We start from the raw sequence: 15,970 nt of genomic DNA on the forward strand, positions 1-15,970 counted from the left end.
TTTTCTCTTTTTTTTCTTTTTTTTTTTTCCTTTTCTCATCAGCAAAACAAAAAACTGATACGGAGCCAGAATTCCTGTAATGTACACACGCCGGCGGGGAGGGGGAGGAGGAGGAGGGCGGCGATTGAATATGTAAATAGTTCAAGGTTAATTTTACTATGTGAGTCACTGGGAAAATGTCATCCAACATCTGAGCTTATTATAACAGGGCTCAGAAAAAAAACCACCACGGCTTGCTGTTTGTTATGAAAGGAGCAGGACACGTTGGAAAGCGGAGCTCATGGCAGGGCTCTCTTCCCCCCCCCTTGCCTTTCTCCCTGCTTTGAACAGAAACCATCGGCGCAGGTTTGGGCAGGGTATATTTAGCCAGCGCCTTGTATCGCCTACAACGCACAGATATCTGCAGATGATCTTATCGATGGGCTGGGACAGAACTCTGCGTGCTGCCAAGTATCGGCCGCGTTTCGGCGCGAGCCTTGCTGCTGGCACCAGCCCCCTGCCGCACATTTATATCCGCACAAGCAAATTTACAGCCCCTGCCTCACAAAGGTCGCTGGTGCAAAGGGGCAGGAGCCGCTGCTGCTCCATCCTGCATGGTCACTGCCGCCCCAAGCAAGGCTGGAGCTGCCCGGGTCTGCAGGCCCCAAAGCCACAAGGAGGGGCAGAACTCAGGCGGGACTTCATCATCTTGGAGCTCTTTTTGAGCCTCTATTATTTAATTTCCCCTCCAGGAAATGTGAGGGAGCAGGCTGCCGGGCTGCACGGTGGCTCTTGGGAGTGGGATGCCCCATGGACCAGGACACGGGCAGGGGCTGCTGCTCCCTCCCAGCCAGCCAGGCTCAGCTCGCTGGGCTGGATGGCAGAGCTCATCTTGTTATCCACCATCACCCCAACAGCCCCTCCCAATGCCCATCATTTAATGACTTTCCTGGGGAGGAGAAACTTCCGTGGGGCTATGGAAGAGGCATGCTGAGCTCCAGCTCAGGAAAAGAGAAGGAAGAAAGCAAAAGAGGGACTGCCAGCATCCTCTGGAGGAGGAGGAAGATGGCCAAGGGAGGAGGAAGATGGGAAATTGGTGAGGAGAGGGGTGGGGGAGGATCCAGCCTTCCCCACTGCTGGCTTGGCACAATGGCCCCATCAGTAGAATGTGACATCCCCTCCCTCAGCAGAAGCAATTAATAAAAATTCGGGATTGTATATTATTAACAGGCTGTAATTGGTGAGAAGATGGAGATGTGAGGGGGGAAATATGGATTAAAAAAATCGGCAAGAAAATTTATGCACTGCCGTTGCTTTACTACCTAATTAATTCAGTAATTTCAAAAACAATTTTATTTATGTTCCGTTTACCACATCAGAAGTGCAAAGAAAAAAGCACCAAACCACAGTGATGCTAAAATAATACCTCAAGGCATCTATTTTTAATCAGTGAAAAAAAAAGGGAAAAAAAGAGGAGAGCCAGCCCGGCTTCTATACAATCTCTGCTGGGCAGACCACCAACTCGGGGAGCGCAGCAGCCGAGCCCTCTGCGAGTGCCTTCCTGGCTGCCGAAAACAGAGCTTGTCAAAAAAAAAAAAACAAATCCATAATGGCCTGAGGCTCCTCTCCAATCTATTTTCTGCTCAGCTGGTTTTAAATGAAGTTATTATGAGTCATTAAAACACCCGCAAGCCTGTGGAAGTCAGCCAATTACAATTTTAAATTTAGCCTGTTCTCTATCCCATTCTCTTGTTTTCTTCTTTTGCCCACATCAAGCCGCTTTCGGATCTTTATTATTGCCATTATTATTATTATTATTATCATTATTGTTATTTCCCTTCTCCCCTGTTTCACCCAAGTGGAAGAGACAAGTCATGAAAATCTCTGTGCTAAAAAAATACTGTAGAGAAACCCAAGAAGGGCTTAAAAAAGACAGAGCTGCAGAGCAGGCCTGGAAAGTCAGCCTCAGCTCCTGCTTCCCAAAGTGCCACGGAAAGGTGATAACTAATATCAGAAAAAGTGAGGTGTGGGCAGCACAGAGTGGGGAGGGACCTTGAGCTGGAGTGCCAGAATCTGAGAAGGATGCTGTGGCATGGGCTGCCCTGGGGAGCCTTGGGAAAGCAGCCGGAGGGATGGAGCAGGGGCTTGGGGCTGGCTGAGGAGGTGGTCAGCAGCAACACCATCACCAGCCTTGGCCAGGCAGCGCCACCAACCCCTGCACCTCACAGGGACTGCTGGAGCAGGGAGCATTTGCATTAAAAAAATAATAATAAAAATTATGAATGATGATAACTGACTTGGGATCCCAAACCGGCAGGTTTTTACACAACCCCCTTTCCCGCTGCCCCTGCCATTGCCACTCTCTCCAGCAGCATCCTCTCCACAGGGAAAAAATGACAGACCCCATCCCTGGCAGCCCCGCACGGCGAGCGAGCACGGCGCGCACTGCACAGCCCATAAAACTCCAAACAGCCTCCAGACACTCCTGCAATCGTCCTCCATCAAAACACTTTGTCTTGCATACAGAAATGCGGCGGGGCGCCGCGCGGAATACCAAATCAGCCCGTGACGGTGCGGGGAGGCGGCTCCTTGGCAACCGGGGGGGCTCCGCCGCCGCCGCCGCTCGACAGGAAACAAAATCTGTCAGGCCTGTTGGGCAAATGATAAACATTAGCGGTATTAAAAACAACACAAAAGCGGCGTAAATGGCTGGCGAGCGAGCGGGGAGGGGTGGGCAGGGACGGGGGGGCTCCTGCCCCTTTCGCCTCCCGGCCCAAGTGAGGAGGGGGTCTCCAGCACCACCGCCTGGGGGGAAGTTTGGGAAGTTTCCCCCCTCCAGCAGAAAGCAGGTGGGCAGTGATGGCCACGGACATCGTGAGGGATGGATGGACACGGGATGCGTTGGGTGGGCGCGAGGGGTCCCGGCACCCCGCTCTGCACCCCACCTCCAATAACATCAATAGCGTCAATAACGTCAATAATGTCAATAACAAGGGGCAGCCAAACCAAGGGAGCGGTGAGAGACGGTGGGTGAAAAATAAACGTATTTCATCAGGTGAGGGCGGGGAGAAGCAAGAAGCTGGCTTCAACCCAGCGGCCAGGTCCAGGAACCCGGCCAAAACAGGAGCTAAAAAGCAAACCATAATTTTCCGGTCTCAGTTCAGGCTCTTGAGGCAGAGAGGATGGGGAGGGGAGGGGTGGGGGCTAAGAGAAATGTATTTTTCATCAGCCAGTGTATAATTTATAAACAGCATTAAACAGTTTTTGTTTTCTTTCTTCCTCTCCCCCGTGTGCGCGGCTTGGCCGGCAGTCAAGCCTGCATTAATTTCTGCTGTGGGTACAGTGTGTTCTTGGATGCACATCTGCGGATGATCATAAACGCGGGAACGCTGGCAGAACATCCAGACCTGCCGGCAGGCCGCTGACATCACCCGGGACCGAGCGCGGGACGCCGGCCAGCCGGGCCGGGGGGGCGGAGGCGTCCCCGGGGAGCGCCGCGGGACCGGCCGGGGCGCGGGGACCGGAGCGCGCTCGGCCCGCACAGCCCCGCACAGACGGCATAGCCCCGCACAGCCCCGCACAGCCCCGCACACCCAGAGAGCCCCGCACAGCCCGCACAGCCCCGCACAGCCCCACAGAGCCCCGCACAGCCCGCACAGCCCCGCACAGCCCGCACAGCCCCGCAGAGCCCCGCACAGCCCCACAGAGCCCCGCACAGCCCCACAGACGGCATAGCCATAGAGCCCCGCACAGCCCGCACAGCCCGCACAGCCATAGAGCCCCGCACAGCCCCGCACAGCCCCGCACACCCAGAGAGCCCCGCACAGCCCGCACAGCCCCGCACAGCCCCACAGAGCCCCGCACAGCCCGCACAGCCCCGCACAGCCCGCACAGCCCCGCAGAGCCCCACACAGCCCCACAGAGCCCCACACAGCCCCACAGACGGCATAGCCCCGCACAGCCCGCACAGCCTGCACAGCTCACCCACCGGGGCGAGGGGACTGGAGCGCGCTCGGCCCGCACAGCCCCGCAAAGACGGCATAGCCCGCACAGCCCGCAGAGCCCCGCACACCCACAGAGCCCCGCACAGCCCCGCACAGCCCGCTCGGCCCCACAGAGCCCCGCACAGCCCCGCACAGCCCCGCACAGCCCGCACAGCCCTGCACAGCCCCACAGAGCCCCACACAGCCCCGCACAGCCCACCCAGCAGGGGACAGGGCGATGCTCGCTGGGGGTGGATGGGCCGGGATGAGCCCCCTCTCCTTCCACTGGCAGACAGAGGCAAGGGTGGGATGTGGACGTGCCGTCCCCTTCTGTCTGAGGTGCCATCCCCACCGGCGTGTTGGACCCCACTCCCCTGGTAGTCCCTGCTCCCTGGACAGCTCGTCCATCCCCCAACAGGACCTCGGGGCTTTCTTCTGCCTCTCCTGATGATGGAGGAGCGTATTTGGGTGGGGAGGGAGGGTGTGAAGCAACAGGGCAGGGGTCTGCAGGGCTGCTGCCTGTATGTTCCCCATGCTGCCCATGAGCATCCCTGTGTGCTATCAGCTGTTCCCACCGTTCCCAGCCCAGAGTGGAGAAGGGCAGCACAGCCATCTCCACGGCAGCCATTTCTGCTGGTGGGGACAGACAGAAACCCCCTCTCCTCCCTGTCCTGGGGAACAAACCCAGCTCACAGCAGGTGCTGAGCAACCAGCACCCCAGGCTGACAATGAGCATCACTGAGCATCAGCTCTGGTGACGATGCAACTGAGGGAGCAGCAGTGCTGGGATCAGCCTCCCTTGTCAAACCAGTGGTGCTCTGAACCACAGAACCAACAAACTGGGTCTCCCACCTCACCTTTGCTGACAATTTGCTTTTCTGGGAGAAGGGCAACTCTCCACGTCAGCCTTAGAGATCTCTGAGAGTCTGTCTGCCAGCAGTGCAGGCAGCAGGTAGGGAAAGACTCTGCATGGCATTAAAGGCTTTACATTTACCCTTTATACTGAGAGTCAACATGGGGCCAAGTATTTACCCCGCACCTGCAAGGCTGCGGCACAACAGCACTGTGTGCTCAGCCCAGGCTGCCACAGAGCACCACAGCCCCCAGGGCTGCTCCCCAACCAGGTCCTCAGTAGGAACCTTTGCGATAGCCCATCAACACCTGGATGGGGAAGCTGCAGATGTTAGCCCCCTTAAGCCCTTTGGCACTGGGGCTGGAGAAGGGTGCCAGGGGACACAAGCCATCCCACTGCAAACTCCCAGTAAAACACAGGCTCCACTGGTGTGCAGGCAAAGCTGCCTTCAGAGCTGAACACGAGCCCTGCACCACTGCTCCAGCATAACCTCCCCGTGTCCAGGGCTGGCGGCGGGGGGAGGCGAGGCAAGAGGTGCAAAGGTCTCCTGCTTTAATAAATAACAGCGCTGGAATTCGCAGCGGCTGTTTGCGAGCTCGAGGCAGAGCTCTCCCCGCCCCCCCAGTCCTCACCGGATTTACAAAAAAAAAAAAAAAAAAAAATTAATCCTGTGTGATGACAAGCTTGGCTCAGCGTTCACTGTACATACTGTACCCACAAAGCTGGCTGCCTGCCAGGGACAGGCTGCGAGCCAGCGCGACCATAACAAACACAAGCCGTGCGTGCCACTGCTGGGGGAGCAGCATCCTCAGCCCCGGGCCTGGGGGGAACAGCATCTGAGCTCCAGCACTCGGGGGCAACAGCATCCCAGGGACCACCCCAGGCACCTGCTGCTGTCTGCAGCCACCCTGAGGAGCAGGTCCTGGCCCAAAAAACAGTGGGATGGGAATGCGGTCAGGATTATTGACCAAACATCAGAAAGCAGCAACTGGCCAGACAAAGTGCCCCCCTACCCCCAGGAAAAAGAGGAAGTGGGGAAAAAGAAATGAAAACAGGTAAAATATAAAATAATATACAGATAAAAGTGTATGACAGCATTTAAAATGGAATACAGCTTCACTGCCAAGCTACGTGCAAGCAGATCTGTGGCTACAGTACCTGCCACCCCCAGATCTGTTCTTGGAGCAGGAGGACAAGGACTGCTGATGGTGTCGGGGTCCAGGGGTCCCCTGGCTGTCTCCAGGTCCCCACATCAGACCCCCAGCTCTGCCAGGACTGCACCCCAAGGGGAACATCAGCTGACACGGACTTGCAGAGCACAAGTCTTCCCTCCAGTGCAGCGCTCCAGCCCTCCCCTATCTATTTAATTAAAGGCCCTGCAGCCTGTGAACCTGCTACTTGCATTCATTAGTCAGAGAACGCCTAATTTTGCAGTTTTGCTAACGAACCTGCGGTGGGGGCCCGAGGTGGAAACAATGCTCACGCTACAAGCAAGAGCTGACCATGAGTAGCTGCGTGGCATGTAGAGTTTGTTATTCCAAGCTGCTTAGTCTGGAAAATATTTCCACAATTAAGGAACTGAAAACAAACTCCAAAAAAGAAAATTTAAATAAATCAAATTACTGGGCACTGGAGAACAAGTTTGCAACGTGCTGCCCGGGGAAGGACGCAGCCGGCGCTGCACGTGTCTGCTGTAGAGGAGACGTGTGAGCTGGGCAGCCCCAGCATCCCGGGTGGACAGACAGAGCAACCCCGTGCCCAGCCCGGCAGCCCCTCCCAACCCACCTGAGTGAGCCAGTAAGTGCATTCGCAGCCGCAAGCTGTCCAGGAACCGCTTCCCGCACAGCTCGCATCCGTACGTCTTCATCCCACTGTGCAGCTTCCTAGGGGAGAACAGAGAGGGGTGAGACCCAAAACAACACCCAGAAACTGCCTGGTGCTTCCTGCAGCCCCCGCATCGCCCAGAGCCAGAGCTGGCTTGAGAGGGAGGGCACGGATGGGGGTCCCACGTGACTCCCCAGGACTGAGGAGACAACCCTCTCCCCACCAGTGTTTGCCATTGTTGCTATTGTTGGAGTCTTTTAATAAACTTGATAATTCTGAAATCTGGAGTTAAGGCAAAATCTGTGTTGGCAAACTCCTTCCCCATGCTCTGAGTGCTTTTGAAAAAGGCACTGTACTCCAAAAAAAACCCCAACCACTTTAAGAGGTTGTTTGTGTGTATTTCTAACCAAATCCCAATTTCCATCCAAATTCAGCATGACACAAATCACAAGCAACAAACAGAGCCACCAGCTCGCAAACAGGAAACATGCCACTCACCGTTTCCTGGCAGCCCCAGGTACACAGCGAGCTACGCCCCGGCAGCATTGCACAACTGCGAGTGTGCCTCCCACCCCACCACGGGGGCTCAGCATCCCCCACATCCTGCCCGGAGGGGCCTTTCTGCCCAGGGCACTGCCCACAGGCTCTGGTCACAGCAAGGGGGGCCAGGCTCGGCCACGGCGGCCAGACTCTGCATTATTGCCCGTTCCTTGCTCTGAAGGCATCGATGCTCCACCTCTGGGTGACCAAGCTCTGGACCAAGTGGAATGATCTTTAGAGGAGGCAGCATTAAAGGAGCACTGTCCAAGCCTGAAAATACCAACCCAATCCCATCTCCTTCCCAAGACATTGCTGCTGCCCCTGGCATCCCCCCCAGACCCATTTCCCCTCCCCTTTGGGACCAACCATTGCTCAGCCGCCACCACCCACCGGGGAGCACCCTGAGGCTCGGTGCCCACAGCAGCCTGTGCTGCCAAGGGGGCGCGGAGGGACACAATGCCCAGAACATGTGGAATGGGGGCTCGGTGCTTTATTTCCCCACCTCCACTGGTGACACCCAGACTCTGCAAAGCCACCTGGCTCTGTGCTGCACAGCCAGCTGATCAATGCTCCTGAGCCCCAAACGCACGGGCTGCTGCTCTCGGTCACCCTGAGCTGCTCAGACCTGTGGCCGTGGCTGGGAGGACTCGGGGCAGCAGCACGTGCAAAGTTTCAACATCGGATGCTGTAAACAGAGAAGTATTTGTGTGTGCTGAGGAGTGACACAGCCCATAGCTGCGTGCTGACCTCTGCTCGCAGCCACCATCTATCATCGCGCCGCAGCAGGACGAGAGCATTTCTATTGCCTTGCTGCCAAAGACAGAACAGGAGTGGTGCTGTCCAGGGCTGGATGTGGCCCCTCTCTGGGAGGGCTCAGCCCCAGCTGTGCAGGCTTGCGAGGCCCATGTGCCCGCGAGCTCCTGCTGCACCTCCCCGGAGGTGTGAGTGTTATTGGAGCAAAGCAGCTGCTGCTCTGACTCCAACAGGATCACCCCTCACTGCTGCACAGAGCCAGAGCCCCGAACCAGCCCTGCCCCACGGGGCTCGGGGGCTTTTCCCTGGCTGCCAGCCCTGCAGGACACTGAACACCAGCTTGGGAAGAGCTGAACATCACCCCTGATGTTCAGCAGTGAGTGAATGCTGCAGAGCAGAGGGGAGAGAGAAGGAGCAGGAGCTGTTTCAACCCTCAACTTTGCTGTATAATGTAATTATTAATCAGGCTTGTCCTGAATTCACTGTGTCATAGCAGAGGATTAGGAGTCATGCACGAATTCAGGCCAAGAAGGTTTACAATCGAAAGGATTTATCCGCCTTGCAAAAATAAATAAAACACCAGCCTCCTGACAGGGCTCCGCTGCCAACGAGCAGCTCAATAAGTGACAACCTTCTCATTTTGCATTTTTAATTTGGGACATGCCTGTCACACTCCCTGGCTTGGGCTGTGCTCGCTCCTGCACTTAACACCGCCCTAAAACCACTTTGTTGGGAAGACCCACATCATGCTATGGGTCCACACTGCCCCTTCTGAGGCCAGAACACCTTTCCCTGAATTACAGTCTAACTGGTTAATTAGTTCAAGTAAAACATGGAGGGTTGGGGTTGTTTTAAGCAAGTCTCAAGAAACAGAGAAACAGAAGGACAAGCTTCCTTCCTCTGCATCTCCCAAACCTACAGCTGGCTCAACCTCTTCTCCCATTTTCCCAGCACAGAGTGGGGAAATAAGGAAATGAGGAGACCCCCAACCCCACTGGTGTCACAGTGCCCTGGAAATCCACCTGCCACTGCCCAGGGCACTACCACGTCCCCAGATTGCATCCTCTCTGCATTGTTTCAACGGGGCACAGGGGTGCTCAAAGAGTAATTTAGTTGCAATATCTCTATCAACAAATTTCAGCAGCAACAAAAGTTTTCCGCTCGGCGCCTGCTTCTAGGACGTTCTTATCACTCGCCATCTTGCACGGTCCCTTTCAACAAGGTCTTAAAGAGCTTTATCTGCTCCATTTCCCGGTAGCGAAATATGATTGAAACGTTCTATTTCTGCTCGCTGGATTAAGGAGATGTTGCAAAACTGCACAAAAACCTGGCAGATGTAAGCAAGGTATTACGGCTGCTCGGGCTGTTAAGATCTGAGGGGAAAGATCAATATGTGCTTCTGAAGTTGTGCCTCCAGAAAGAGGGGGCGGGGGAGTGAAGGGCGTTAAAATACATGCCAGCGCTGCCCAAATGCCGTGCCAAAAGATAAACCATGTTTTATTATTCTGACATGAGGCTGCAACTGTGCTTCTTTCTCCTGCAAGGTCCCTACAAGCACATCAGCCAAGAAGGCGCCCATGGCATGGAGAGCAGAGGCGAGTGGGAAAAGTGCCTTTTTTGTAAAAAGAAGGTTTTCCTCTCCTTCCTACACAACGTCCCACTTGAAGTGCACGGAAACAAAGTCAGCCAAAGCCTCCAGGTGATGAGATATCACCCGAGGATGCTCGGGCACAGAGGGTGCCCCAGGGCGATGAGGATGCCCAGGGCAACAGGGAAGCCCGTGGCACAGAGTCCCAGGCCTGGATCCAGCCCAGGGCTTTGGCGAGGGGCTCTCCAGGCGGAATGCAAGCCCAGCGATCCCCCTCCCCGCCCAGCCCGGCAAACAAAAGCCGGGCGAGAGGCTGGCCCCTCGCAAGCTGCCGGTAATTAAAAAGGCCTGTAAATGCCCCACAAAAAGCACTTCAAAGGCACGGCGACTCCAGCGAGACTGCGTGGTGTAAAAATTATGAGTTTTCCCCACAGGGTGCTCTGTGTGAAAAGGCCGGGCTCGGTGGCAAACGCCGCTGACCAGCGCTCGGGGATGCAGGGGCTTGGCGGGGCCCGGCAGGGTGCAGCAGTTTGGAGGAGCATTCTGGGCATGGGCACGGGTGCAGGTCTGGCACCTAAAGACCACTGCGAGTGTCCCACTGCCACCACAAGCGAATCTCTGCTCTGCCTGCCTAAAACCCTGCCCAAAACGGCCTTCTGCTCTCTTTACTTGAGGAACTCTTGCATCCCAGCCCCTCCCCAACCCCTTTTGGGAAGCAGGGGAGACCCCCTCCCCTCCCTCTGTGCTGAAAAAGACACATGGCTCTTGGCTGTTTGATTACTTTCAAGTGTGTATTTTTCCCCTCAAACAGAGTGAATACAATGGTTAGGAAATTTGACAGAAAACTATTCCAAGCCATTTATTGCCTTAATGCGCACCTTTGTCCAACAGGCAGTTTTGACAGGAGCGATAAATTCCAAATTTATGTCAACAGAGCATATGTTGAACACCTCATTTCTGAGCTAAAGCGGCATGCTGCCCCATAAATCACCCTTCTGTTTGAAATGAAAGTAGATTACGGGCCCATGTTATTGAGCAGTTAGAGCCATAGTCATATAAATCAGAACTTTTAACTCCAGGCGATCCGTTCTGCAATTAACTAAAGGGCACTTTGTCATCTCCGGGCCAGGGCACAGCTTGGCAGGGTGGCCGGCTACCGAGGGAAGGCAAGAGCCCCTCGCTGCCCAGGAAAGGCACCGGCGCAGCCGAGGCTCACTCGGGACCTGTTGGGGCAGCGAGCCCCAAGACAAAGCCTGGAGCGGCGTGGGGCTGGAACAGCCTGGCACGGGAGACCCACGGCCGCAGGGCTTGCACATCCCTGCCCACGGATCCTGCCTGATCCATGTTCTGCACACGAAACGCAGTGGGGGAACTGGGAGGCTGCATGACACAAGAGAAACAGCAGAGTCCTGACAAGTCCAAAGCCAGGCAGAAACACGAGAGAGTGTGGTGCCCAGAGTCCTGTCCCTACAGAAATCCGTACTTGGGACTCCACAGTGGTTTTGCTGCGACTCCCAATGCCCAAGCATCAGATCAAGATCCTCAGCCCACTGATCTCCCCCATCCATGCTGCTGCATTTCCCTGGTTTGTTCCCCTGCATCTCCCAGGATCGCCATGCCACGGGACAGGGCTCCTGTGGGCAGTGGGACCAGAGGATGCTGTGGGGCTGGGGGACACTGCAGGGCTCAGCCCCATCGGTGCTGGCAAAGGGTGTGGGTGCGAGGGGCAACTCACACCCATGGGAGTGTCAGAGCTATAAAAAGATTCAGACACTAAGTATTTCCTTTCCCATAAAATATTCATTGCTGCACACCAGTGCCAGGGAGCACAAACCTCCAGTGGTTCTAACTTTGTGCCGCAGCAATAAGGGAGTTTTATGGGAGCCTTCTGATTTTATTTACACTGGGCCATCACGGCGGTGCCCTGCCCGAGGGGCACCCACCAGCCAGACGTGATGCACTGAACACTGGGCAGCCAAAATGGGACCAGCGCCACTTTGCATTCCCCAAAAACCCTCCCTGCCACCCCCTTCCCCCGGTGTCTCCCTTGCCCAGGTAAATCGATATGAAATTGATTCATCCCTGATCTATTTTATCAAGATCAAGGCAGTGGTGCCACATCTCATTTCCAGTGGGGACAGAGCAGGAAGCCAAGGTCAGCGGGCACCAAGCGGCTGCAAACCCCACATTCTCCACCCTCCGACACCAGCACCACACCTGAGCTGCCAGGAGGGCGATGTTGCCCCTGATGTGGCTATTTACAACACTTGGTGATGATACCGGATCGGGCCCCGGTCCTGGTGGCTCCTGCAGTCACCGCTCTGCCCTCAGCTCCCAGCCCAGAGGATTAAAATAGCAGGGAGAGCTATTAAGGGCACAGGGAAGGGGGAAGGGAGCTGAGACCTTCCTTTCACTTTAATAAATTAAGAAGAAGGAAAAAAAAACCAACCAAAAACCTGCCCTCAAACCACCACTGCAGCTAAATATAAACAAACAAATAAATAAATCTTCCAGAAGCTGGAAATAAAGATTTTACTATTTCTGAATGATTTAATATAAAAAACCCCAAACAACCAACCAGAGGGAGGGGACAGCTATCAATAGAGAGCACTGAAATTCCCTGCCTGTACAATATTTATACTTACCATGAGCTAATTTATGAGTTCAAACCAGATGCTGCGGAGTGACATCATTCCACATGATGCCAACACTTCCCCTTTGAAAAAAGCCAAGGAAAGGATCCTGCTGTCCTGCCTTACCTGACAAGAACCAGCCACAAACACCCAACATACAATTCCAATCTTTTTTAGAGCCTGTCCACAACAAATGTGAGCAAATGCTGCCAAAGGGCAACGACTCTCAAAATTTGCTGCTGGCCTGGGCCAAGCACGTGCAGCAGCATCTCCCACCCGCTGCTCCAGCATCCCACTGGAACGATGCTGTCAGCTCCAGGGGTTGGGAAAAGACAAGACAAACTGCCCACAGCAAAAAGGGCAGCATACAGATTTTTTTTTAATGTATTCCAAGGTCCTGGTTTCAGATCTGTGTTCAATATTCGTTACTGAATGGAACTCCCCAGGAGAGAGCTTTATCCATGTGAACATCCCCTTTGTGTGTCCCAGACCCCCAGGCAAGAGGGCCCACGGGTTTGCCAGAGGTGGGACAGCATGGATGGGAAACCATCAGCTGCATCTCGTGGATGCAGCCGCAGTGGAAGCTTCCCCTGTCCATCACAGCAGGACAGGGGGGCACAGATGCTGCCGCAGGTCCAGAGGTCTGAGATCTGCAGCTTTCAGAAGGGGATTCAGAATGCAGCCACTGCACAATTCACTCAAAGCGCACTGAGGGATGGCACCGGGTGCCAGCAGCTTCTGCCAGCCCCGGGATCGGCCCTGCATCTCTGCTGCACCCCGGGACGCTGGAGACTGATGTGAACAGTTCCACGATCCCCCGCCGTCACCGAGGGGTTAACGCGTGGCGATGCACCGGCCCTGCTGGGAATAACCGGCGCTGATGGCCCCCCAAAATCACTGTCCCCATTCTTGGGGCATCTGGTGACAGTGACGCGCTGAGCTCTGCGAGAGGAGCTGCGCTGGGCAGCCTCGGCCCCGGGCTGCGCTGGGCACGGCGCTGAGCCGACCTGACACGGTGTCAGAGGAGAGCAGGGGAACTGCTGCTCTGGAATCATCCAGATCTGTGACACGGTGTCAGAGGAGAGCAGGGGAAGCTGCTGCTCTGGAATCACATGAGATCTGTGACACGGGTGTCAGAGGCATCAGTGGAGCTGCTGCTCTCAAGTCACACGAGATCTCCACAAAACAGCAAAGTGACCTTCTCGCTGAGTACATCTGCCGCAGCAGCGGCGTGATTATGCAGATGTTTTGATTCCTAATTCAGAAATAATAAGCGGTTCACAGATTCCAAGTTTAAAAATATATTCATCATCTGGTTTCCGTAGCAGCACGTGTGCCATTGGAGCACCAGCAAAGTGCTGGCCTCGGCCACTCCTTCCTGCCGACCTTCAGCAGGGTTGGGACACCTGGCTCTGAGCAGCCTGGGCTGGTGGAAGATGTCCCTGTCCATGGCAGGGGGCTGGAGCTGGATGAGCTTTAAGGGCCCTGCCAACCCAAACCAGTTTGGGATTCTGTGACACAGGAAAAGGAGTCAGCATCATGCATCGGATGCTTTCCAGAGACAACAGTTCTGGGATGGTCCAGGCAGCATCGTCCTGCTGCTCCCCAGGGAAGGGGGTGCCTGCAGCTCCTGAAGCCCCAAGGAAATGGCAAAAGTCCCCACAGCCAAAAGCAGGGAGACAGGGGAAGGTGGATATGCTATTGGGGTGCTGGAGCACAGAGAAATTTAAATGAGGGGGAGAATTTTAGGGTAGAGGGAATTTTGTTTTGATTTCCACTCTCTTTGATGACCTGACCACAGGGCTAAGGCTGGACATGCATCAGGAGCAGGGTGGTACCCCAGAGCTGCCTCAGGGATGAGCTGGGATGGGCCAGGAGCTGCCTCCCTGCACTGAGCTCCTCCTCAGGGAGCAGGAACAGCCCCCAGGTGCCAGATGGAATCCATCCACAGCTTGGCTGCTCTGTTCCATGAGGGGCACATGTGCCTCCCACCCCTCACCTCCCCGTGGAGATGCTGACGATGCTGCTGCCCCCTCCCTGGTGCCTCCCTGGCTCCTGCGCCGGCTCCCCCGCCTGGGAACTGCCCAGGGAACGGGCACAAACCACAGGGAAACGCTGCTGCTGCTCCCATGAGCAGCCTAGATCCTGAGGAGTTTTATAAGGTAATCAAATATGCAAGAGATTCAACAAACTAATTTCAAGCACACACCTGGGGTCCTCTGATAATGTCGGCCGTGCCTATACAGCGCAAGGATTAAAATTTCATAGAGTCATGATTTCATCAGTCGCTAAACTACAAAGGATTAATTAACAGCCAGGGAAGAGCTCATGGCTTGGAAATACAGTCTTAAGGAAAATATCTATCTTGGCTCTCCAGATGTCAGCACACAGACGAATAAAGCTTTGATGAAAACACTTTCTTATTATTAGCAACTCCAAAACATTGTGTTTTTGTAGCTGGAATTAAGGATGCCCAATTCCAACCCGCCACCGCCTGGATCTGTGCATTGTCACGTGCCTTTCTGGAGGGCTGGTTTGGGCTCCTGGCATGTGACTGTCTGGCACACACCGGGGTTTATGTCTGTATTTTGGGGATGGGCAGAGACACCTGCCTTGGAGAGGGGATGGGAGAGCCCCAAGCATGCAGGAGCCCAGCCACGGGTCTCGCCTTTGCTCTGAGCGCACTGCCTGCCCTGTGCTCGCTGGCTCCCAGAGAGTCTCCCAAAGTATTCCTCAAGCTGGGCTGGCTGGGCCTCAGAAGTTTGGGAGGGAGAACGGGCGATGGCCTCAGCAGTGGCAGTGCGAGTGGGAGCAGCAGCATCTTCTCTCCCCTTCCCTGAGAAGATGAATTAGGGAGCTGTCAGCGAGGGACAGGCGCAGCAGCCGCGTTGCTGTACGGGGGCACTGGAAGTGTCTTTGATTAATGAAACTGTAACGCTGGGCTGTTACACAGCCCTCCTCCGGCAGCAGAGATGCCCTGGGACAGGCTGGAAATGCCGGGCTCCTCGTGGATTCCCCAGATGCTTCCCCAGCCCCAGACTGGGCTCCTCCCGTCCTCTGCCAGGGCTGCTGCCTTTGCCCAGGTCTGTGCCGCCTCCTCAGGAGTTCCCAGGGAGGACAAAGAACTAATTATTTCCAATTACAAGTTGGGAAGTGAACATTAAGGCGGCAAGTGAACTTGTCAAGGCGGCAAATTAACAAATCTGCACTGCACCGGGTTTTGGGGAGCCCCAAGGAAGAGGAGGCGGCAGCAAGGGAAGCAGCTCGGCAGCTCGGGGAGTGGGGCCACTGCTGCCCATCCAACTGCACAATCCCCCTTGGAGAACACGCATTTTTGGGAGAGACTGTGCAAATGGGACGTGTCAAAGGAGCTCGCACAGCCGGAGCAGGGCTGTCAGCACCGCACGGTGCAGCACGTGGGGCTGCTGCGCTGCATCCACCGTGTCCGGGCTGGCTCTGCTCCCAAAGCCACGCCAACATCTGCGCCCAGGGACGAGCTGGAGCTGTCACCCATGGCAGAGCTGCGTGGGCAGACGCTGCTGGCTCTGCAGGGCCCTGCACCGGGGACTGCAGCAGGGGCACGGCACGGGCAGCCTTCCCTGCAGTTTCACCCTCCTGCAAAGGGTCCAGCGCCGGCGCACCGACAGGAAGACGCTGCCTCAGCTCTCCATAATTAGTTTTGCTCAGCGTACAACATGTTTTGATGAAAAATAAATAAATACCTTCCCGGCGAGCCAAGCTGCGAGCGGGACGCCAGCACTGACAACACGCTCCACTCCCCCCGGCCCCGGCCAAAAGTACGCGGCGTCCCGAGGCC

General features: G+C 55.6%; 1 protein-coding gene across 3 annotated transcripts in view; it reads right to left on the reverse strand.

Annotated features, from left to right (window-relative positions):
• The window catches only part of ZBTB16 (zinc finger and BTB domain containing 16), a 54,372-nt gene that overhangs the window by 20,946 nt on the left and 17,456 nt on the right, over positions 1 to 15,970 (reverse strand). For all 3 annotated transcript variants that reach the window (XM_054291486.1, XM_054291485.1, XM_054291484.1), the window contains exon 3: positions 6,601 to 6,698. In XM_054291486.1, coding sequence (XP_054147461.1) covers positions 6,601 to 6,698 — 98 coding nt within the window. The remainder of the gene's footprint in view (positions 1 to 6,600; positions 6,699 to 15,970) is intronic.

Source organism: Melozone crissalis, unplaced genomic scaffold (assembly GCF_028551555.1).
Source record: "Melozone crissalis strain CALT ecotype California unplaced genomic scaffold, PUWL_Pcris_2 ptg000092l_1, whole genome shotgun sequence".
Lineage (NCBI taxonomy): Eukaryota > Metazoa > Chordata > Aves > Passeriformes > Passerellidae > Melozone > Melozone crissalis.